General features: G+C 38.0%; 1 protein-coding gene across 4 annotated transcripts; it reads left to right on the forward strand.

The window, feature by feature from the left end:
- Nucleotides 1-401: 401 nt before the first annotated feature.
- Nucleotides 402-17,837, forward strand: LOC132466206 (hepatitis A virus cellular receptor 1 homolog). Of its 4 annotated transcripts, none has more exons than XM_060063284.1 (6): nucleotides 402-2,789; nucleotides 2,963-3,146; nucleotides 3,195-3,376; nucleotides 3,513-3,544; nucleotides 3,673-3,767; nucleotides 17,601-17,815. In XM_060063284.1, the coding sequence occupies exons 1-6, from the start codon at nucleotides 2,732-2,734 to the stop codon at nucleotides 17,683-17,685; spliced, it is 636 nt and encodes a 211-aa protein (XP_059919267.1). In that variant the 5' UTR covers nucleotides 402-2,731; the 3' UTR covers nucleotides 17,686-17,815. The 4 variants fall into 4 exon arrangements, with proteins under 4 accessions (XP_059919267.1, XP_059919269.1, XP_059919268.1 ...); XM_060063286.1 differs by lacking the exon at nucleotides 17,601-17,815 and adding an exon at nucleotides 4,097-4,476 and having other exon boundaries at nucleotides 405-2,789; nucleotides 3,673-3,789; XM_060063285.1 differs by lacking the exon at nucleotides 17,601-17,815 and adding an exon at nucleotides 4,076-4,476 and having other exon boundaries at nucleotides 405-2,789.
- The last annotated feature ends 1,486 nt before the right edge of the window (nucleotides 17,838-19,323 follow it).

Genomic DNA, 19,323 nt, shown 5'->3' on the forward strand with positions numbered 1-19,323 from the left:
GCATTCTTTCTTTCTTTCGTACTTTCTCGTCTCTCGTCTTCACACTCACACTCCTTTTCATCCTCTTTCACACATTTAGCCTTCCTCCTCTCTCCCGTCTGTGCTCCTCTCTCACCCTCCTGTCCTCTCCCCTCGCTCTCCCTCCTCTCTCCCTCCCTCCTTTTCCTCTCTTCACCTCTGTCCCCTCCTCTCTCTCCCTCCATCCTGTCCTCCCCCCTCCCCTCCTCTCCCCTCTTCTCTCTCTCCCTTCTATCTCTCCCTCCATCCTGTCCGTTCGCATCCTCTCTTTCCCCTCCCTCTCCCCCCCTCTCTCTCTCCCCCTCTCTCCCTCCCTCCTGTCCTGTCCCCTCCTCTCTTTCCCCTCCCTCTCCCCTCCTCTAGGGGAGAGGGCATTTATCCTCATGTTCATGTAGTGTGATGGACGCGGACAAACCAGCCGAGACAAGTGATTGAGGCAGCGCAGAGAATTCCGAGCAGAAAGATAACGTATCCATTGTTCTCTGTGTTGAATTTTCAGTGTCATCAAAGTTTTGAATTCTGTTTTATGTTTTATATCTGATCTAAATGGTTATAATAAATGGTGTCTCCAGGCTGTGCAGTCATCTGCAGTGAGACACAGGGCTTGAAGGGGTTAGTGATGAGCTAACTCCATTGTTTGTTGATCGATCTCTCAGATGGAGATTGATAAAGGTCTGGCCCTTCCGGCCAACTGAAGGGTAGGCAGACACAGGTGTCATTAGGGTTTGGGAAAGGAACTGTTTAGGGGTTAAAATTTAAGGTTTAAGTTTTGGTTTATGGCTCAGGGTTAGGATTTAGGGTTTAGATTTCATTGCATTCTCAAAAGTAGTTGCTATTCTCCCTAATCCCCTAAAGCAGCTGCTCTCCATCTCGGTAGACATATCTCTCTGTGAGGAACTCAGTGGGAGGAGAAGGTCGACAGAGGTTCTGTGTTTGTAGCTGTCTGTCCTCTGATGCCACGGTCAAACCCAAACTGCATCAGTATCACCGATCACACCGCCAAATTGAAAGGTCAATCCATTTGATGGTTAGATATGATGTGCTGTGTCGTTTGAAACTTCTCCACCACAGAGGAGCATTTCCTCTGTTCCAACTGGTTCGGTGAGACGCAATTAAAAGTGCGGCACCTTCTATTGGCACGTTAAAAAGTTGGACGATCTATCTCCACGTCTTTTATGAGTATAACTGCAGTATAAAATAAATAAATAAAGAACAAGTCGAACTTGGGAGGTCAGAGCTCTGAAACATAACTTCTGCTTTATCGCTGCAGCAGAATCAGCAGAACAGAATAAAGGGCTAGCCACACCCGTTAGAAACCAGTCGTGCTGTTTTCTCATTGTCTCTCTCAGTCGTTATGTGGGTTGAACATGGAGTCAGGGGCTCCCACCTCAGCACAGTACAGTTCTGCTGCTGTTTTCTGATTCGTCTTTTAATCGTTATTTGGGCTGCATATCAACGACAGTTTCCTGACAAAGTAAACACACCTTGTTCTCCTTAGCAGAAGAAGGGGATTGATTATGGACGGGTGGGCTGTCGACTCTGAGCCTCGCTCTACATTGAGGGGATGAAGTTGCACAGAAAGGCAGATGGACGAATATGTGCAAACGTTATATGGACTGCATGTATAGAGTGCTTTTCTAACCAGTGGCCACTCAAAGCTCTTAAAATATATCGCCTAGCATTCAGCCACTCATGCAGACATCCACACACCGACGGCAGTGTCTCCACTACCTGGGCCACATGCCGCCCTGTGGAACAGTACCATGCGCGTCTTTTCATGGTAACAATGGTACGTTTGGGAATCGAAACACAGGACTTAAGAAGGCGTCTTCCCTTTGAGGCGTGTTCTCCAAAAATGAAACAATAATAAAGTGAAACTAGTTCAAAATAGATGTATGGTGAGAAAACACTGCTTTAGTTTAACAAGATTCCTATTAGGGGGCCCACACCAGGATGAAGTAACTGAGGGGGCTGTTGAATTGTTTTTCATCATTGACTGAACCAGGCTCAGAGAGGCTGAATAACAAGGCTAGGGTTTAACAAGGCTAGGGTTTAAAATGCAAAGAATAGTTGCATTAATCAGATGGCACTAATAATAACCAAACATTAGAAATAAATAATAAAATAATGAAATAAATTACTCAATAGGTTTTGAGTTTCTGAACTATTTTCTGTGTGGGTGTCAGCAGGGGTGGCCAGGTCAGACGACTGATGGCGGAGCATGTAAACGCTCTGGAAAGGCAGGATTTGCACCAACACCGACTCAAACTTCCCACAGGTCATGTCTATTAGGCCTTTTATAATTAACGCAAAACCATCACACAATGTATCGATACACTAGAACAGGTTGAGCAATGTATACAGCCTTTCACACATTCTACAAGTGATCTCGGCCAATGATGTTTTTGTTGTTGCTATTTTGATCGGGACGCATAAAGCTTAACCATGGGGCTGAAGACTAAAACTGAGCAGACTAAGCCCTCTTTAGACCCCCGCTGTGTTGGGCCGGTTCCCATCGCCTAAGAGAGGCAGAGAGCTCCAACCCCATGCAGACGCCTGGAAGATAAGGGCCTATATATAGAGTCCAAATCATTGATTTCCTCTATCTTTTGTGTAAGAAGAAAACAAATACAGGAAGTTAACCCAACTACAGTCAGCCTTTGGTGTGCTTGTGGGCAGCAGCAGCAGATGCGTCCTCGCCTAGTGTTCAAGCATGACCTGTTCTTCTGCTCTCCGCTATCTGCTCCTCTGCCTCCTTACCGGTGTTAACGGTGAGTCGATATTCTATTCTCTCTGTGTGTCTTCGTAAGCGTCCGAGGCGTAGACCGTATGGCATCGATTTGAGTGGGTCCCATCTTTACCCCGTTTTGGGTCGGGAGACGAGGGGACTGTTGGGGGTGGATGTGGGCTACGGTTCTGTCCCTCATGGCTGTCCTCCTCACAGTGTGCGGAGGCGACCCTGATGTGGTGGTGGTGGGTCTCGCCGGCCACAGCGTCACCCTGCCCTGCGTCTATGACACCCAGTACACCGGCAGCCCCGTGCACACGTGTTGGATCCGCGACAGGGTGCCCAACAACAGGTGCTCCTACGCCCTCCTCTGCAGGTATCCAGGCAGGGGACCCCCCAGGCAGGGGACCCCCCAGGCCGGGGACCCCCCAGGCCGGGGACCCCCCAGGCAGGGGACCCCCCAGGCCGGGGGGCGGCTCCAGCTGCCGGGCCGCGCCTGCGACGGGGACGTGTCCCTGACCATCCAGGACCTGCAGAGCAGCGACTCGGGGCTGTACGTCTGCAGGGTGAGGGTCCCGGGCCGGTTCAACGTCCTGAAGGTCCGGGTTCAGCTGGAGGTGAAGGAGGAAGGTATGGCTCTGGGTCCACGCGGTCTCCTGGGGAAACGATGAGGTTTAAACCGTTGTCAGTATCAGTCGTTTGCTGTTGGTGTTGTTGATAGTCATGATTGGTTGCCTTCTACCCCCCCCCCCCCCTCCTCCCACAGCCAGTGATCACCGAGGGACCACAACAAACCAGGTACTGTGTATGAAGATCTTGTTCCAAAGTTATATCATTTACAAAATAAAGTAGCACCTCATGTAATACTAAGGCCGAAAAAACGACCGAATGTGCCTATTTATTTTTTGTATATATTTTTGTTTCAGGAAGAGGTCCAAGTCTCCACTTCTATCGGAAACATCGTCAGAATGACAGCATTGGGTTTCACCAACATCGTTGTCATCCTACTTCTCCTTTTTAAGTAAGTGTGAAACGTATTGTTGGTACACGACGGGTGACGCGCTAGAGACTCTAGTCTCCCAGGGTTGCCAGAGCGTTGTGGTGTCCCTCAGCATGACTCCTCACCCTGTCTTTTCCCAATGAGCGAGCTGTCGCCTTCCATGGTCGACACCTCCATCAGCATGTGCATAAAAAATGGTTGCAAGATGCTTTGGATAAAAGCGTCTGCTAAGTGCCCTAGGTGTAAAGGTTGCAGCCAATGTTGACGATTGAGTTACTTTTCATCAAATTATGATCATCATTCTGTGTGTTTTTTTTTCCTCTGCCCAGGTGGAAGGTTACTACATGAAGGCACACCTGCCCAGCCACAAAATGTATGATAATGTACAAATGCTGGAGGGACAAATGAGAAGTGTGAATGACATACTGTCGTAGTCACATTACATTAACAGGAGGCTGAGTTCTGACACCCAACTCCTATCTGTAAATCAAAACATTATGCAGAGGAAATCACGATTTAAAAAACGAGTCAAATGCCTACAAACTTGTAAATCTGGGTTTAAAAGCCCTAGTATGTGTGTACTTGTGTTTGTGTGCAGTCATGTGTGTGTGTGTGTGTGTGTGTGTGTGTGTGTGTGTGTGTGTGTGTGTGTGTGTGTGTGTGTAAGTGTGTGTGTGTGCAGGCATGTGTGACTGAAATTAAAGGAATAACACCCTTTTAATAGAAATTAGATCATTCGTTTGGATTTGATTTTTCTTTTCTTTTACATGGCAGTTTGGTAGATAGCCTAATACCTGGCATAGGCTCAGCGACTAGGCGATATATTTGTGAACACATCGCCATCTGGTGGCACAAATAAATTATTACTAGGGCTGTCAAATTAACGTTAATTTCGATTAATTAATCACGGGAAAAAATAACGCAGATAATCGCGCTTCTATAGTGCCCTTTGACCTGCCGCGTTATTTGCGTTGAAACAAAATGGAGGCAGACGAGAAGACGCTGCTCGGCCCCTGAACGAAAAGTTCAAGTTTAAACTCCCAGACGGAACTCTAGATAGGAACACCGTTACCTGCAATCTCTGTAGTAAGGAATTTTTCTATCACCGGAGCTCATCAACCCTTGAATATCACCTCAACGCAAAACATTTGGTAGCAATCTCGCAGGGCCACAGCCCCTGAAGCTGGTGCTAGCAGGCAGCCTCGTCAAGCCACACTCGACTGAGATGCATTGAATCTTGAGTGAGATGGAAATGTTATTGATTTGATCTTAAAATGCACTGTATGTTAATGAAAGACATGTTTTAAATAAAAGAGGCATTGAACTTTAAAGTATATTATTCATTGAATCACTCATCTGCCATAATTTAGGCTACTTGAATTAAATTATTTTTAAATACTTTCTCGGAAAAATGTAGGCTAAAAAAGAGCCTGTAATTAATTAGATTTCTTTTTTTAATCGCTTGACAGCCCTAATTATTACCGATAAATCTTTGCTATGGCTATTTTCTTTGACAAATGGATGACTTACGGTGAAATAATCTATTTCGTTTTAACTCCATCAAAAATTCCCATAGGTTACATTAGGCTATATTTTGTCAATGCAATTAATGGACAGAGTTATTTAAAGCGGTGTTATCCTGCACACGCATACCAATTTACATCAACATATTTCAGAGTTAAATAAGAATTTATAACCCCTGCTCATTCAAACTGTCACAGCTGTTATGACTAAAGTGATGTGACATGCGTTGGTAAAGGCCCCCCCCCCCCAGCCCCCCCCCACACACAGGAAGTGCTGATACTAAGGAGAGTTCTAGAATCGCTGTGTGTTCTGTCTGAGCTGCTCTGTCTGTACTCTTTTGGAGTGTGCAACATAAGCTAAAGTCTGGGTCAGTGGTCCACTTCAGTCAGCGGCCGATGCTCTGTGGAGACGTTTTCCTCCCTGTTAGTTGAGCAGAAATGCTGTAGGCCTAATATGACTGATAACTTCTGATTGAACCTTCAATCATAAGTAGTCATTCACAAAGATGATATTTTTTGGGGGGGGGGGGGTATTATTATTATGTAGGCTACTGGCTGGGGGGAAGGGGGACAGCCGGGGTTGATGCTTTGATAGGGTTATATATCACGTGCTTGGGTTATATATGCTACAGGAGCAGTGACGGACTGGGATTAAAAAACGGCCCTGGCATTTTCACCCACCAGCGGCCCACACAGGGACGCGCACAGATATAACTTCACATGCTCGGAAATAACACGCACTTTTGTAGCCCCATTGGTGATGAACTCTCTAACTTTAATATGCATAAAGACTGACTGTCCTCAGTGTTCCTCACTGTCCTCCTGTTTTACTCCCTCCCTGGTCTGTTTGCTCAGTGTCTTGAACGTTAGTGCCAGCGCTGTGCTACGAGCTGAAGCTGCACTTGAGGGCTTAAAAAACGAATCTGTCAGTTTCGCGCATTTTTCACTGTCAGCCAACAGTCATTCCCCGGATTTCGCTCTCTTTTTCTCCGCTCCTCCCTTCTGTCGCTTAATTCCTCGATTCATAGTTCATACTCATAGTAACCTCAGCAGACTCTGGTATCTTCCAACTTTCAACTTCCAACAACCCCCTAATACGCAGACGCGGTCTGGTTCGGTTTTGAAATTCCCAGAAGTCATTGCTTCTGGGAATTTGTCACTGTTGTTTTTTTGATTTTTTTCGTTGTCTTGACGGTGCATTGATAAAGTCGGAGGTTAACACTCTAAACAGCTCAGGTTCGGATCCCTGCAAAAACGCAAAAATCCCCAGTAACACTGTTGTGTTTTATTGGTCGTCATGAAAACAAACATAAGGTGTAACACTGTTGTTTTTCTTTGGTCGTCATGAAAAAATACATAAGGGGTAACACTGTCGTTTTTAATCGGTCGTCATGAAAAAAAACATAAGGGGTAACACTGTTGTTTTTTATTGGTCGTCATGAAAAAAACAATAAGGGGTAACACTGTTGTTTTTAATTGGTCGTCATGAAAAAATACATAAGGGGTAACACTGTCGTTTTTTATCGGTCGTCATGAAAAAAAACATAAGGGGTAACACTGTTGTTTTTTATTGGTCGTCATGAAAAAAACAATAAGGGGTAACACTGTTGTTTATTATTGGTTGTCATGAAAAAAAACATAAGGGGTAACACTGTCGTTTTTTATTGGTCGTCATGAAAAAAAACATAAGGGATAACAAACGACACTGTTGTTTTTTTATTGGTCGCAATGAAAAAAAACACAAGGGGTAAGACTGTTGTTTTTTATTGGTCGTTATGAAATAAAACATAAGGGGTAACACTGTCGTTTTTAATTGGTTGTCATGAAAAAAAACATAAGGGAAATAATAGAAATACACACATTTTAATAATAATAAATAATAATACATTTAATTTAGAGGCGCCTTTCAAGACACCCAAGGTCACCTTACAGAGCATATAGTCATCATAAATCGTTTAAAAAAACAAGACATTGTGGAAAAAAATGCCGTAACACTGTTGTTTTTCTTTGGTCGTCATGAAAAAAAACATAAGGGGTAACACTGTCGTTTTTTATTGGTCGTCATGAAAAAAATTAAAGAGGGGTAACATTGTTGTTTTTTATTGGTCGTCGTGAAAAAAAACATAAGGGGTAACACTGTTGTTTTTTATTGGTCGTCATGAAAAAAAACATAAGGGGTTACACTGTCGATTTTTATTGGTCGTCATGAAAAAAAACATAAGGGGTAACACTGTTGTTTTTCTTTGGTCGTCATGAAAAAAACAATATGGGGTAACACTGTTGTTTTTTATTGGTCGTCATGAAAAAAAACATAAGGGGTAACACTGTTGTTTTTTTATTGGTCGTCATGAAAAAAAACATAAGGGGTAACACTGTCGTTTTTTATTGGTCGTCATGAAAAAAACATAAGGGGTAACACTGTTGTTTTTTTATTGGTCATCATGAAAAAAAACATAAGGGGTAACACTGTTGTTTTTTATTGGTCGTTATGAAAAAAAACATAAGGGGTAACACTGTCGTTTTTTATTGGTTGTCATGAAAAAAAACATAAGGGAAATAATAGAAATACACACATTTTAATGTCATGTATATCCTCTTTATTGATGATAGATTTTTGTGTATTGTCATCGCCTCAGTGGTGCAGTGGAGTGCACTCTGCCGAACCCCCTGGAGACCGGGGTTGTTGTCCACTGATGGAAGACTCATATTTCTATTTAATGCGAATTATAAAGTCAAGTATAACCATTATGTTGATTTTTTTCGGTGTCTTGATGGTGCATTGATAAGCTCGGAGGTTAACACTCTAAACAGCTCCGGATCGGATCCCTGCAATAATCCACGGTAACACTGTGGTTTTTTATTGGTCGTCATGAAAAAAAACATAAGGGGTAACACTGTTGTTTTTCTTTGGTCGTCATGAAAAAATACATAAGGGGTAACACTGTCGTTTTTTATCGGTCGTCATGAAAAAAACATAAGGGGTAACACTGTTGTTTTTTATTGGTCGTCATGAAAAAAAACATAAGGGGTAACACTGTTGTTTTTTATTGGTCGTCATGAAAAAAAACATAAGGGGTAACACTGTTGTTTTTTATTGGTCGTCATGAAAAAAAACATAAGGGGTAACACTGTCGTTTTTTATTGGTCGTCATGAAAAAAATTAAAGAGGGGTAACATTGTTGTTTTTTATTGGTCGTCGTGAAAAAAAACATAAGGGGTAACACTGTTGTTTTTTATTGGTCGTCATGAAAAAAAACATAAGGGGTAACACTGTCGTTTTTTATCGGTCGTCATGAAAAAAACATATGGGGTAACACTGTTGTTTTTTATTGGTCGTCATGAAAAAAACAATAAGGGGTAACACTGTTGTTTTTTATTGGGCGTCATGAAAAAAAACATAAGGGGTAACACTGTTGTTTTTTATTGGTCGTCATGAAAAAAACAATAAGGGGTAACACTATTGTTTTTTATTGGTCGTCATGAAAAAATACATAAGGGGTAACACTGTTGTTTTTTTATTGGTCATCATGAAAACAAAACAAAAGGGGTAACACTGTTGTTTTTTATTGGTCGTCATGAAAAAAAACATAAGGGGTAACACTGTTGTTTTTTATTGGTCGTCATGAAAAAAATTAATGAGGGGTAACACTGTTGTTTTTCTTTGGTCGTCATGGAAAAATACATAAGGGGTAACACTGTCGTTTTTTATCGGTCATCATGAAAAAATACATAAGGGGTAACACTGTCGTTTTTTATCGGTCGTCATGAAAAAAAACATAAGGGGTAACACTATTGTTTTTTATTGGTCGTCATGAAAAAAACAATAAGGGGTAACACTGTTGTTTTTTATTGGTCGTCATGAAAAAAAAACAAAATGGGTAACACTTGTTTTTTTATTGGTCGTCATGAAAAAAAACATAAGGGGTAACACTGTTGTTTTTCTTTGGTCGTCATGAAAAAAAACATAAGGGGTAACACTGTTGTTTATCTTTGGTCGTCATGAAAAAAAACATGAGGTGTAACGCTGTAGTTTTTTATCGGTCGTCATGAAAAAAAACATAAGGGGTAACACTGTTGTTTTTTATTGGTCGTCATGAAAAAAACTATATGGAGTAACACTGTTGTTTTTTATTGGTCGTCATGAAAAAAAACATAAGGGGTAACACTGTTGTTTTTTTATTGGTCGTCATGAAAAAAAACATAAGGGGTAACACTGTCGTTTTTTATTGGTCGTCATGAAAAAAACATAAGGGGTAACACCGTTGTTTTTTTATTGGTCGTCATGAAAAAAAACATAAGGGGTAACACTGTTGGTCGTCATGAAAAAAAACATAAGGGGTAACACTGTTGTTTTTTATTGGTCGTCATGAAAAAAAACATAAGGGGTATCACTGTCGTTTTTTATTGGTCGTCATGAAAAAAATTAAAGAGGGGTAACATTGTTGTTTTTTATTGGTCGTCGTGAAAAAAAACATAAGGGGTAACACTGTTGTTTTTTATTGGTCGTCATGAAAAAAAACATAAGGGGTAACACTGTCGTTTTTTATCGGTCGTCATGAAAAAAACATAAGGGGTAACACTGTTGTTTTTTATTGGTCGTCATGAAAAAAACAATAAGGGGTAACACTGTTGTTTTTTATTGGTCGTCATGAAAAAATACATAAGGGGTAACACTGTCGTTTTTTATTGGTCGTCATGAAAAAAATTAAAGAGGGGTAACATTGTTGTTTTTTATTGGTCGTCGTGAAAAAAAACAGAAGGGGTAACACTGTTGTTTTTTATTGGTCGTCATGAAAAAAAACATAAGGGGTAACACTGTCGTTTTTTATCGGTCGTCATGAAAAAAACATAAGGGGTAACACTGTTGTTTTTTATTGGTCGTCATGAAAAAAACAATAAGGGGTAACACTGTTGTTTTTTATTGGTCGTCATGAAAAAATACATAAGGGGTAACACTGTTGTTTTTTTATTGGTCGTCATGAAAAAAAACATAAGGGGTAACACTGTCGTTTTTTATCGGTCGTCATGAAAAAAACATAAGGGGTAACACTGTTGTTTTTTATTGGTCGTCATGAAAAAAACAATAAGGGGTAACACTGTTGTTTTTTATTGGTCGTCATGAAAAAATACATAAGGGGTAACACTGTCGTTTTTTATTGGTCGTCATGAAAAAAATTAAAGAGGGGTAACATTGTTGTTTTTTATTGGTCGTCGTGAAAAAAAACATAAGGGGTAACACTGTCGTTTTTTATCGGTCATCATGAAAAAATACATAAGGGGTAACACTGTCGTTTTTTATCGGTCGTCATGAAAAAAAACATAAGGGGTAACACTATTGTTTTTTATTGGTCGTCATGAAAAAAACAATAAGGGGTAACACTGTTGTTTTTTATTGGTCGTCATGAAAAAAAAACAAAAGGGGTAACACTTGTTTTTTTATTGGTCGTCATGAAAAAAAACATAAGGGGTAACACTGTTGTTTTTCTTTGGTCGTCATGAAAAAAAACATAAGGGGTAACACTGTTGTTTATCTTTGGTCGTCATGAAAAAAAACATGAGGTGTAACGCTGTAGTTTTTTATCGGTCGTCATGAAAAAAAACATAAGGGGTAACACTGTTGTTTTTTATTGGTCGTCATGAAAAAAACTATATGGAGTAACACTGTTGTTTTTTATTGGTCGTCATGAAAAAAAACATAAGGGGTAACACTGTTGTTTTTTTATTGGTCGTCATGAAAAAAAACATAAGGGGTAACACTGTCGTTTTTTATTGGTCGTCATGAAAAAAACATAAGGGGTAACACCGTTGTTTTTTTATTGGTCGTCATGAAAAAAAACATAAGGGGTAACACTGTTGGTCGTCATGAAAAAAAACATAAGGGGTAACACTGTTGTTTTTTATTGGTCGTCATGAAAAAAAACATAAGGGGTATCACTGTCGTTTTTTATTGGTCGTCATGAAAAAAATTAAAGAGGGGTAACATTGTTGTTTTTTATTGGTCGTCGTGAAAAAAAACATAAGGGGTAACACTGTTGTTTTTTATTGGTCGTCATGAAAAAAAACATAAGGGGTAACACTGTCGTTTTTTATCGGTCGTCATGAAAAAAACATAAGGGGTAACACTGTTGTTTTTTATTGGTCGTCATGAAAAAAACAATAAGGGGTAACACTGTTGTTTTTTATTGGTCGTCATGAAAAAATACATAAGGGGTAACACTGTCGTTTTTTATTGGTCGTCATGAAAAAAATTAAAGAGGGGTAACATTGTTGTTTTTTATTGGTCGTCGTGAAAAAAAACATAAGGGGTAACACTGTTGTTTTTTATTGGTCGTCATGAAAAAAAACATAAGGGGTAACACTGTCGTTTTTTATCGGTCGTCATGAAAAAAACATAAGGGGTAACACTGTTGTTTTTTATTGGTCGTCATGAAAAAAACAATAAGGGGTAACACTGTTGTTTTTTATTGGTCGTCATGAAAAAATACATAAGGGGTAACACTGTTGTTTTTTTATTGGTCGTCATGAAAAAAAACATAAGGGGTAACACTGTCGTTTTTTATCGGTCGTCATGAAAAAAACATAAGGGGTAACACTGTTGTTTTTTATTGGTCGTCATGAAAAAAACAATAAGGGGTAACACTGTTGTTTTTTATTGGTCGTCATGAAAAAATACATAAGGGGTAACACTGTCGTTTTTTATTGGTCGTCATGAAAAAAATTAAAGAGGGGTAACATTGTTGTTTTTTATTGGTCGTCGTGAAAAAAAACATAAGGGGTAACACTGTTGTTTTTTATTGGTCGTCATGAAAAAAAACATAAGGGGTAACACTGTCGTTTTTTATCGGTCGTCATGAAAAAAACATAAGGGGTAACACTGTTGTTTTTTATTGGTCGTCATGAAAAAAACAATAAGGGGTAACACTGTTGTTTTTTATTGGTCGTCATGAAAAAATACATAAGGGGTAACACTGTTGTTTTTTTATTGGTCGTCATGAAAAAAAAACTTAAGGGGTAACACTGTTGTTTTTTATTGGACGTCATGAAAAAAAACATAAGGGGTAACACTGTTGTTTTTTATTGGTCGTCATGAAAAAAATTAATAAGGGGTAACACTGTTGTTTTTTATTGGACGTCATGAAAAAAAACATAAGGGGTAACACTGTTGTTTTTTATTGGTCGTCATGAAAAAAAACATAAGGGGTAACACTGTTGTTTTTTTATTGGTCGTCATGAAAAAAAACATAAGGGGTAACACTGTCGTTTTTTATTGGTCGTCATGAAAAAAACATAAGGGGTAACACCGTTGTTTTTTTATTGGTCGTCATGAAAAAAAACATAAGGGGTAACACTGTTGGTCGTCATGAAAAAAAACATAAGGGGTAACACTGTTGTTTTTTATTGGTCGTCATGAAAAAAAACATAAGGGGTATCACTGTCGTTTTTTATTGGTCGTCATGAAAAAAATTAAAGAGGGGTAACATTGTTGTTTTTTATTGGTCGTCGTGAAAAAAAACATAAGGGGTAACACTGTTGTTTTTTATTGGTCGTCATGAAAAAAAACATAAGGGGTAACACTGTCGTTTTTTATTGGACGTCATGAAAAAAAACATAAGGGGTAACACTGTTGTTTTTTATTGGTCGTCATGAAAAAAATTAATAAGGGGTAACACTGTTGTTTTTTATTGGACGTCATGAAAAAAAACATAAGGGGTAACACTGTTGTTTTTTATTGGTCGTCATGAAAAAAATTAATAAGGGGTAACACTGTTGTTTTTTATTGGACGTCATGAAAAAAAACATAAGGGGTTACACTGTTGTTTTTTATTGGTCGTCATGAAAAAAATTAATAAGGGGTAACACTGTTGGTCGTCATGAAAAAAAACATAAGGGGTAACACTGTTGTTTTTTATTGGTCGTCATGAAAAAAAACATAAGGGGTATCACTGTCGTTTTTTATTGGTCGTCATGAAAAAAATTAAAGAGGGGTAACATTGTTGTTTTTTATTGGTCGTCGTGAAAAAAAACATAAGGGGTAACACTGTTGTTTTTTATTGGTCGTCATGAAAAAAAACATAAGGGGTAACACTGTCGTTTTTTATTGGACGTCATGAAAAAAAACATAAGGGGTAACACTGTTGTTTTTTATTGGTCGTCATGAAAAAAAACATAAGGGGTAACACTGTCGTTTTTTATCGGTCGTCATGAAAAAAACATAAGGGGTAACACTGTTGTTTTTTATTGGTCGTCATGAAAAAAACAATAAGGGGTAACACTGTTGTTTTTTATTGGTCGTCATGAAAAAATACATAAGGGGTAACACTGTTGTTTTTTTATTGGTCGTCATGAAAAAAAACATAAGGGGTAACACTGTCGTTTTTTATCGGTCGTCATGAAAAAAACATAAGGGGTAACACTGTTGTTTTTTATTGGTCGTCATGAAAAAAACAATAAGGGGTAACACTGTTGTTTTTTATTGGTCGTCATGAAAAAATACATAAGGGGTAACACTGTCGTTTTTTATTGGTCGTCATGAAAAAAATTAAAGAGGGGTAACATTGTTGTTTTTTATTGGTCGTCGTGAAAAAAAACATAAGGGGTAACACTGTTGTTTTTTATTGGTCGTCATGAAAAAAAACATAAGGGGTAACACTGTCGTTTTTTATCGGTCGTCATGAAAAAAACATAAGGGGTAACACTGTTGTTTTTTATTGGTCGTCATGAAAAAAACAATAAGGGGTAACACTGTTGTTTTTTATTGGTCGTCATGAAAAAATACATAAGGGGTAACACTGTTGTTTTTTTATTGGTCGTCATGAAAAAAAAACTTAAGGGGTAACACTGTTGTTTTTTATTGGACGTCATGAAAAAAAACATAAGGGGTAACACTGTTGTTTTTTATTGGTCGTCATGAAAAAAATTAATAAGGGGTAACACTGTTGTTTTTTATTGGACGTCATGAAAAAAAACATAAGGGGTAACACTGTTGTTTTTTATTGGTCGTCATGAAAAAAAACATAAGGGGTAACACTGTTGTTTTTTTATTGGTCGTCATGAAAAAAAACATAAGGGGTAACACTGTCGTTTTTTATTGGTCGTCATGAAAAAAACATAAGGGGTAACACCGTTGTTTTTTTATTGGTCGTCATGAAAAAAAACATAAGGGGTAACACTGTTGGTCGTCATGAAAAAAAACATAAGGGGTAACACTGTTGTTTTTTATTGGTCGTCATGAAAAAAAACATAAGGGGTATCACTGTCGTTTTTTATTGGTCGTCATGAAAAAAATTAAAGAGGGGTAACATTGTTGTTTTTTATTGGTCGTCGTGAAAAAAAACATAAGGGGTAACACTGTTGTTTTTTATTGGTCGTCATGAAAAAAAACATAAGGGGTAACACTGTCGTTTTTTATTGGACGTCATGAAAAAAAACATAAGGGGTAACACTGTTGTTTTTTATTGGTCGTCATGAAAAAAATTAATAAGGGGTAACACTGTTGTTTTTTATTGGACGTCATGAAAAAAAACATAAGGGGTAACACTGTTGTTTTTTATTGGTCGTCATGAAAAAAATTAATAAGGGGTAACACTGTTGTTTTTTATTGGACGTCATGAAAAAAAACATAAGGGGTTACACTGTTGTTTTTTATTGGTCGTCATGAAAAAAATTAATAAGGGGTAACACTGTTGTTTTTCTTTGGTCGTCATGAAAAAATACATAAGGGGTAACACTGTCGTTTTTTATCGGTCATCATGAAAAAATACATAAGGGGTAACACTGTCGTTTTTTATCGGCCGTCATGAAAAAAAACATAAGGGGTAACACTGTTGTTTTTTATTGGTCATCATGAAAAAAACAATAAGGGGTAACACTGTTGTTTTTTATTGGTCGTCATGAAAAAAAACATAAGGGGTAACACTGTTGTTTTTTTATTGGTCGTCATGAAAAAAAACATAAGGGGTAACACTGTCGTTTTTTATTGGTCGTCATGAAAAAAACATAAGGGGTAACACCGTTGTTTTTTTATTGGTCGTCATGAAAAAAAACATAAGGGGTAACACTGTTGGTCGTCATGAAAAAAAACATAAGGGGTAACACTGTTGTTTTTTATTGGTCGTCATGAAAAAAACAATAAGGGGTAACACTGTTGTTTTTTATTGGTCGTCATGAAAAAATACATAAGGGGTAACACTGTTGTTTTTTTATTGGTCGTCATGAAAAAAAAACATAAGGGGTAACACTGTTGTTTTTTATTGGACGTCATGAAAAAAAACATAAGGGGTAACACTGTTGTTTTTTATTGGTCGTCATGAAAAAAATTAATAAGGGGTAACACTGTTGTTTTTTATTGGACGTCATGAAAAAAAACATAAGGGGTTACACTGTTGTTTTTTATTGGTCGTCATGAAAAAAATTAATAAGGGGTAACACTGTTGTTTTTTATTGGACGTCATGAAAAAAAACATAAGGGGTTACACTGTTGTTTTTTATTGGTCGTCATGAAAAAAATTAATAAGGGGTAACACTGTTGTTTTTCTTTGGTCGTCATGAAAAAATACATAAGGGGTAACACTGTCGTTTTTTATCGGTCATCATGAAAAAATACATAAGGGGTAACACTGTCGTTTTTTATCGGTCGTCATGAAAAAAAACATAAGGGGTAACACTGTTGTTTTTTATTGGTCATCATGAAAAAAACAATAAGGGGTAACACTGTTGTTTTTTATTGGTCGTCATGAAAAAAAACATAAGGGGTAACACTGTTGTTTTTTTATTGGTCGTCATGAAAAAAAACATAAGGGGTAACACTGTCGTTTTTTATTGGTCTTCATGAAAAAAATTAAAGAGGGGTAACATTGTTGTTTTTTATTGGTCGTCGTGAAAAAAAACATAAGGGGTAACACTGTTGTTTTTTATTGGTCGTCATGGAAAAAAACATAAGGGGTTACACTGTCGATTTTTATTGGTCGTCATGAAAAAAAACATAAGGGGTAACACTGTTGTTTTTCTTTGGTCGTCATGAAAAAAACAATATGGGGTAACACTGTTGTTTTTTATTGGTCGTCATGAAAAAAAACATAAGGGGTAACACTGTTGTTTTTTTATTGGTCGTCATGAAAAAAAACATAAGGGGTAACACTGTCGTTTTTTATTGGTCGTCATGAAAAAAACATAAGGGAAATAATAGAAATACACACATTTTAATATCATGTATATCCTCTTTATTGATGATATATTTTTGTGTGTTGTCATCGCCTCAGTGGTGCAGTGGAGTGCACTCTGCCTAACCCCCTGGAGACCGTGGTTCAAGTCCGGTTGTTGTCCACTGATGGAAGACTCATATTTCTATTCAATGCGAATTATAAAGTCAAGTATAACCATTGTGTTGATTTTTTTCGGTGTCTTGATGGTGCATTGATAAGCTCGGAGGTTAACACTCTAAACAGCTGCGGATCGGATCCCTGCAAAAATCCACGGTAACACTGTGGTTATTTATTGGTCGTCATGAAAAAAAACATAAGGGGTAACACTGTTGTTTTTCTTTGGTCGTCATGAAAAAATACATAAGGGGTAACACTGTCGTTTTTTATCGGTCGTCATGAAAAAAACATAAGGGGTAACACTGTTGTTTTTTATTGGTGTTCATGAAAAAAACAATAAGGGGTAACACTGTTGTTTTTTATTGGTCGTCATGAAAAAATACATAAGGGGTAACACTGTTGTTTTTTTATTGGTCGTCATGAAAAAAAAACATAAGGGGTAACACTGTTGTTTTTTATTGGTCGTCATGAAAAAAAACATAAGGGGTAACACTGTCGTTTTTTATTGGTCGTCATGAAAAAAATTAATGAGGGGTAACACTGTTGTTTTTCTTTGGTCGTCATGAAAAAATACATAAGGGGTAACACTGTCGTTTTTTATCGGTCATCATGAAAAAATACATAAGGGGTAACACTGTCGTTTTTTATCGGTCGTCATGAAAAAAAACATAAGGGGTAACACTGTTGTTTTTTATTGGTCGTCATGAAAAAAAACATAAGGGGTAACACTGTGGTTTTTAATTGGTAGTCATGAAAAAAAACATAAGGGGTAACACTGTCGTTTTTTATTGGTCGTCATGAAAAAAACATAAGGGGTAACACTGTTGTTTTTTTATTGGTCGTCATGAAAAAAAACATAAGGGGTAACACTGTTGTTTTTTATTGGTCGTTATGAAAAAAAACATAAGGGGTAACACTGTCGTTTTTTATTGGTTGTCATGAAAAAAACCATAAGGGAAATAATAGAAATACACACATTTTAATGTCATGTATATCCTCTTTAATGATGATAGATTTTTGTGTATCGTCATCGCCTCAGTGGTGCAGTGGAGTGCACTCTGCCTAACGCCCTGGAGACCGGGGTTCAAGTCCGGTTGATGTCCACTGATGGAAGTCTCATATTTCTATTTCATGCGAATTATAAAGTCAAGTATAACCACTGTGTTATTTTTTTTCGGTGTCTTGATGGTGCATTGATAAGCTCGGAGGTTAACACTCTAAACAGCGCCGGATAGGATCCCTGCAAAAATCCACGGTAACACTGTGGTTTTTTATTGGTCGTCATGAAAAAAAACATAAGGGGTAACACTGTTGTTTTTCTTTGGTCGTCATGAAAAAATACATAAGGGGTAACACTGTCGTTTTTTATCGGTCGTCATGAAAAAAACATAAGGGGTAACACTGTTGTTTTTTATTGGTCGTCATGAAAAAATACATGAGGTGTTACACTGTAGTTTTTTATTTGTCGTCATGAAAAAAAACATTAGGGGTAACACTGTCGTTTTTTATCGGTCGTCATGAAAAAAAACATGAGGTGTAACACTGTTGTTTTTTTATTGGTCGTCATGAAAAAAAACATAAGGGGTAACACTGTTGTTTTTTATTGGTCGTCATGAAAAAAAACATAAGGGGTAACACTGTCGTTTTTTATTGGTCGTCATGAAAAAAAACGTAAGGGAAATAATAGAAATACACACATTTTAATGTCATGTATATCCTCTTTATTGATGATTGATTTTTGTGTATTGTCATCGCCTCAGTGGTGCAGTGGAGTGCACTCGGCCTAACCCCCTCGAGACCGGGGTTCAAGTCCGGTTGATGTCCACTGATGGAAGACTCATATTTCTATTTAATGCGAATTATAAAGTCAAGTATAACCATTGTGATGATTTTTATTGGTGTCTTGATGGTGCATTGATAAGCTCGGAGGTTAACACTCTAAACAGCTCAGGTTCGGATCCCCGCAAAAATCCACGGTAACACTGTGATTTATTATTGGTCGTCATGAAAAAAAACATAAGGGGTAACACTGTTGTTTTATATTGGTTGTCATGAAAAAAAACATAAGGGGTTACACTGTTGTTTTTTATTGGTCGTCATGAAAAAAAACATAAGGGGTAACACTGTCGTTTTTTATTGGTCGTCATGAAAAAAAACATAAGGGAAATAATAGAAATACACACATTTTAATGATAATAAATAATAATACATTTAATTTAGAGGCGCCTTTCAAGACACCCAAGGTCACCTTACAGAGCATATAGTCATCATAAATCGTTTAAAAAACAAGACATTGTGGAAAAAAATAAATAAATCAATAAACATTATAAATAAAAGATAAATACAACAAAACAAACAAACAATCAAAACAGTGATCAGTTAGACATTGTGTGCGAGTTTGAACAGGTGAGTTTTGAGTTGTGACTTGAAGGTTGTAATGGTGTCTGACTGTTTTATGTGTGGGGGGAGGGAGTTCCAGAGCCTGGGTGCTGAACAGCTGAATGACCGGGCACCCATTGATGCCCATTGACCCATTGACCCATTGACCCATTGACCCATTGACCCATTGACCCATTAATGTCATGTATATCCTCTTTATTGATGATAGATTTTTGTGTATTGTCATCGCCTCTGTGGTGCAGTGGAGTGCACTCTGCCTAACCCCCTCGAGACCGGGCTTCAAGTCAGGTTGATGTCCACTGATGGTAGACTCGTATTTCTATTTAATGCGAATTA

This window comes from Gadus macrocephalus, chromosome 10 (genome assembly GCF_031168955.1).
Source record: "Gadus macrocephalus chromosome 10, ASM3116895v1".
Classification (NCBI taxonomy): domain Eukaryota; kingdom Metazoa; phylum Chordata; class Actinopteri; order Gadiformes; family Gadidae; genus Gadus; species Gadus macrocephalus.

Excerpts from the sequence above, each read along its gene's own strand:
- LOC132466206 (XM_060063284.1), top strand. The coding sequence starts at position 2,732 with ATGACCTGTTCTTCTGCTCTCCGCTATCTGCTCCTCTGCCTCCTTACC. Across the intron at positions 3,147-3,194 it reads CCAGGCAGGGGACCCCCCAG|GCAGGGGACCCCCCAGGCCG; the intron begins GCAGGGGACCCC and ends GGGACCCCCCAG. Across the intron at positions 3,377-3,512 it reads GCTGGAGGTGAAGGAGGAAG|CCAGTGATCACCGAGGGACC; the intron begins GTATGGCTCTGG and ends CTCCTCCCACAG.